This window comes from Acanthisitta chloris, unplaced genomic scaffold, assembly GCF_000695815.1.
Source record: "Acanthisitta chloris isolate BGI_N310 unplaced genomic scaffold, ASM69581v1 scaffold26798, whole genome shotgun sequence".
In the NCBI taxonomy this organism is placed as follows: domain Eukaryota; kingdom Metazoa; phylum Chordata; class Aves; order Passeriformes; family Acanthisittidae; genus Acanthisitta; species Acanthisitta chloris.
Genome location: NW_008685796.1, coordinates 240 through 5,228, shown reverse-complemented (window position 1 = coordinate 5,228; position 4,989 = coordinate 240). Strand labels below are relative to the sequence as shown.

Here is a 4,989-nt window from a genome sequence, read left to right as displayed (position 1 = left end):
CAACTCAACAGGCTTGTTAAGAGGCTCTCCCAGGAAGGTGCGTACTGGCGGCATCCCCCCCAGAATTGGTTTGGGGGCTGTGTTGAGGGGAGGAGGCACCCCCTAGGCCCTTCCCCACCGCTGTGCTTGGTCTCTCCCCACGCAGCAGCGGAAGGGAAGGACACATCAGGAAGCAATGGAGCCCTGCTGCTGCGGCTGCACTCCCAGTACCCAGGGGACATTGGCTGCTTCACCATCTATTTCCTGAACCTGGTGAAGTTGGAGCCGGGGGAGGCCTTGTTCCTGGGAGCCAACGAGCCTCATGCCTACCTGCACGGAGGTGAGCATCACAGGGGGCTCTGCCAACTTGGCATCCCACAAGAACTGGCCACAGGGACACGTGGAAGGGCTGGGGTGTCCTCATCCCCACAGACTGTGTGGAGTGCATGGCCTGCTCGGACAACACGGTGCGTGCTGGACTCACCCCCAAGTTCATCGACGTGCTCACCCTGTGTGAGATGCTCAACTACACACCAGCACCCAGCAGCTCCAAGATCTTCGCAGCTGCACAGAGCCAACTTGATCCCCATGTCTACCTCTATGACCCACCTGTGCCAGACTTTGCCATCATGAGGATAGAGGTGAGTGGGTCTGTGTAGGGACACAGTGTTTTATAGTTTCATAGGATGTTAAGGGGTTGGAGTGGACCTTAGAGATCATCTAGTCCCAACCCCCTGCCCTGGGCAGGGACACCTCCTACCAGAGCAGGTTGCTCAAGGCTTCATCCAACCTGGCTTTGAACACTGCCAGGGTTGGGGCAGCCACAGCCTTCCTGGGCAACCTGTGCCAGTGTCTCACCACCCTCATAGGAAAAAAACTTCCCAAGATCTAAACTTCCCTCTTGCAATTTACCTCCATTACTCTTTGTTCTAGCACTACAGTTCCTAACAGACTGTAAGAGCTCTTCCTGTCTGGGCTGGGCTCTAGGTGGGACACCCCAGGACTGGCTGGGGCTCACGCACCTCTGTAGTGCCCCAGGAACGCTCAGGGATGATGGGATGCTTGTCTCTCTAGCCCTACTCCTGTTCCCTCTGCCTGGAGCTTGCTTACCTTCTCCAGCAGCTCCAGGCAGAGGGAGAAGTCTTGGCTGTCCTCAGCCAAGCTGAGGTCTCTGGAGACACAGCAAAGGGTGGGACTGGGGGTGAACCTCTTCCATCTCTCTGGGGGAGACTCCAGCCAGGATGCTGTTTCCCTTGGCAGATCCCTGCCTCCATCAAGCTGTACCTCGTCTCTGCCATGGACTCTGCCAGCATCTTGCTGGTGATCCAAGGGACAGCCGTGGGCACCTCCACAGCCGCAGCCTCCGAGATGGCCCTGCACCGCGGCTCTGTGCTCTTCGTCTCTGCCAACGAGAGCATCTCCCTCCACCTGTCTTCTCCCGAGCCTGCTGCCTCCTCTGAGCGGGACCCAGGACACTTCCCTCCCCGTCACTCCACATTTGAGTAGATAGAAACTGGTGTGGGCAAAGTCATCGTGCTTGGAAGTTTTCCTCCATCTATTAAACCCCAAATCCAGCCCTGATGTATAGAAAGAGCAATTCCATGGATTTGACTCTTTGGACATGGCACAGAGAACTGAGCAGGTTGAGGCTTTCTGCTGCTCCTGGGTGCCTGGTGAGCTCTTCCCAAGTCTGGCTGATGGGAGCCAGTGTCAACCCTCTCCTGGCTATACAAGGAGGCTGCTTGGTGGGGTGATGGAGCAGGAGAGCCTCTGGAGCTGTGAATAAAGAGGTAACTTTGTCTTCAGCGTGGTATAGGAGCAGGAGAAGGAGGCTGGCGGCAACTCCAGCATCCTCCCAACACTAGCTGTGCCCCACGTCACTCCTCAGGGGAACAGGAAACTGGAGCAAAATGTGATGAGGGAAAGCAGATGGCTCCAAAATCCCACCAGAGTCAGGTAAGGAGCCCTCTGGAGCAGGGCTGAGCCCCCCACCACAGCACCAACATCCTCTCTGAGTAATGAGATCCAGTTTATTAAGTGCTCCCTTTAACAAGTAAAATACAAACCCAAACAACAAACAAATGAATCCTCAAAAAAAAAAAAAACCAGTTCAGGTCTCTAGACATGAAATACTTAAATAAGGTTTCTGTAGAAGAAGCTGATTGTCCTCTAAGTCAAAGAGCAGGACCATGATTTAAGGCAGCTTTTAAGGTTTGCAGCAGGGAGACTCCCCAGCTCCCCAAATCCAAAGCCTATGTGGAGCTAGGACAGTCTGGGCTGCCCCTCCCCTGCAGTGAACATCAAAGCAGTGTTGGGGAGAACGGGAACCAAACCCAGAACGTCCCAATTCCTTCCCGTTACACCCCCATGGAGGTGCCAGGCTCTGCCTGCGCTCCCTCCTCACCTCAGCTAGGTGACAGGTCCCATCCAGGCCACCTCTCCCTGATATTGCTGAGTGTAAGGAAAAGTCCTTTGGGGTCAGTTGGTCTCTGCCACAAGCAGCATCATACAGGCCTTGTGTGACCACCGGCGTGGGGGACACCAACAGCCATCCCATGGGACAAAGAAAGTGCTGGATTTTGACCTGTTCTTGTGCAGCTACTGGATCACACAGGAGAGATTTTCTCCAAAACAACAACAGGGGCAAGAAGAGGAGGCAACAGGTTTGGGGGGGATGAGATCCAGGTCTTCATCATCTGGGACCTCGTCCAGGTGGTATCCATCCTGCAGCAGCTGCCGGCTCAGGTCCTGGTTCACCTGCTGCAGGGGGACAAAGTGGAGCTCTGCAGGATGGACACACATCCACACCCCATGGGGTGCTGCTTCCAGCCCCTATCCAGAGCCTCGAGGGGGTGAGGGGAATAAGGGACCTGTGGGGACTGCACCATCGGAGTCAACCCCAGGACTTGCCTCGGCGGAGGAGTATCCTGAGGAACCTCTGGATCCTGGCTCCCCGTCACTAAGGGAAGGAGGAAAAGGTCAGATTCATCGGGGAAGTGGTGTGTTTGGGAAGGAGGAAAAGGTCAGATTCATCTGGGATGTGGTGTGTCTGGGATACAGACAAGGGAATCTGAGCAGGGAAAAGGGAGCTGGCAATGTAGCTCCAGGGGACTGGTTAAATCGGGGTAACAGGAGCATTTTGCTACTCAGAGGTGTCACTAGGCATGCTCTACAAGTGTGATAAGGAAACTCAACCCCCAAAGAAAAGCCAGCCAGCTCTGAGCAACCCCTGCCCAAAATCTTGGGATAGTCACCCAAATATACTGGGATATTCACCTGTCTGAGTCCAGGGAGACCAGGTTTTCATCTGCTGTCTGGCTGAGTGCTGTGTAGCCCTTGTTAAACTTCACCGACCTGATGGAAAGCAGAGGAGTGTGACCAGGACATATGTTTTGGTATGGAAATGCAGCCATGGATTCCAGGGCAGGAATCCTGCTCCTTCCCAACCAGACATTGCCACCACCAGCTAAGGATAAACTCCACCCAAGCTCTAGGCTCCCCAAATAAACCCCTAACACCAAATCACGCCCAAACCAAGGGAATTGTTCCTGGCCAAACAGAGCCTGCAGAGTAAGGTCCCAAACTCTTGTTTTAATCCTCTGAGTTTCCCAGTCTCCCCAAAGAAAGGGAAAAGCACATTTTGGGAAGATAAAAAGTGGGATCAGACCTTTTAGGTGCCAGTTTCGGGGCGGTGGGTGCCCCCAGCAGCCCCTGCCTGCGCAGTGCTGCCTTCGCCAGCTCGCGCTGCCGCTCTGAAAGCCAAGCACAGGGACACACATAAACACTCCCAAGTGCTCCCCAAGGGTCTGCAATTTTGGGGAATGGGTGGAGGGGGTGATACAGGGGAGCATAGGGGCATTACAGTGCATTCCATAGGCATTACTGTTTAGGTTTATGGGGGTTTAATGGGGGATTGGTTTTATCCCACCAAAGAATAAAAAGGCTTTTGGTCACTCCTGTCCTGGGAGAGAGGTGGAAATGATACTCCAAATCCCAGCAAAGTCCACCGAGCACTTACTCAGCTTGGCCTGGATGGAGGGAGGTTTGCTCATGATGTATGGTCCTCTTTTCTCGACCACATCCGTCACCTTAGTCAGCCTTTTGCTTTCAGTCCAAATCAGCTAAAAAATGGGAAGAAGCACATTTAGCACGGGGAGGAAGCAAAGAGAGAGGTGGAAATGATACTCCAAATCCCAGCAAAGTCCACCGAGCACTTACTCAGCTTGGCCTGGATGGAGGGAGGTTTGCTCATGATGTATGGTCCTCTTTTCTCGACCACATCCGTCACCTTAGTCAGCCTTTTGCTTTCAGTCCAAATCAGCTAAAAAATGGGAAGAAGCACATTTAGCACGGGGAGGAAGCAAAGAAGAGTCATCTCCACTGGGCATTCTTTCCTGGGAGCTCAAGGTCAGCAGGGAATTCTGCCTCCGGGTCAGCTGGGGAGGGACAGCTCCTCCTTCCCAGCCTGGGAGAAGGGAGAGGAAAAGGACTAAGCAGATCTGTCAGCAGGTGAATGGATTGTTTGGGAATGGTAGTGCTGAATTAAAAGCACATGGGGTGACCAGCAGTTCCTGTGCAAGCCTAGGCCAGTAATCCTTGGGAAAAGATGTGATGGAGGAGATTTAATGAGCAGGTTTATCAACTGACAGCATAAGGATAATTTATTTTCTCTGCAGGGTTTGAGCCTTTCAAGCTTCTCCTTTTATGCAGTTATCATTAAGGAGAGCCAACACTCCTAATGGGAAGGCAGAGGAAAAAACCTCCACAAACATAAGGAGTGATGAACTAAATAGAGGGTAAATCAGAAAACAGCAGAGGAGACTTGGTGCAGGAGAGATAGGGAATTAAAGGAACAAGGCAGAGGACTTGAGATGCTGATTGGAGAACACAGTCAGGATTAGCCTCAGTGATTTAAAATGGAATTAGCAGGGCAGAGCCTTATCGTGGGAATATCTGGGCAAGCAGCAGCCCCTGGTATCCCTCTGGATGTACCATTCCTCTCCCTACACC

General features: G+C 53.0%; 2 protein-coding genes across 2 annotated transcripts in view; one reads left to right on the top strand and one right to left on the bottom strand.

The window, feature by feature from the left end:
- MPI (mannose phosphate isomerase) overlaps positions 1-1,485 on the top strand; it is a 2,979-nt gene extending 1,494 nt beyond the window's left edge. The window contains exons 5-8 of the mRNA XM_009079899.1: positions 12-37; positions 146-319; positions 412-620; positions 1,240-1,485. Of these exons, the coding sequence (XP_009078147.1) occupies positions 12-37; positions 146-319; positions 412-620; positions 1,240-1,485 (655 nt within the window). The remainder of the gene's footprint in view (positions 1-11; positions 38-145; positions 320-411; positions 621-1,239) is intronic.
- A 1,092-nt stretch (positions 1,486-2,577) lies between these two features.
- Positions 2,578-4,300, bottom strand: FAM219B (family with sequence similarity 219, member B; the record flags this gene model as incomplete). The annotated part of the gene is made up of 5 exons (XM_009079898.1): positions 2,578-2,739; positions 2,890-2,938; positions 3,256-3,333; positions 3,647-3,731; positions 4,198-4,300. Coding segments are annotated over 5 exons (477 nt in total), but the record flags the coding sequence as incomplete, so codon positions are not given.
- Positions 4,301-4,989: the final 689 nt, after the last annotated feature.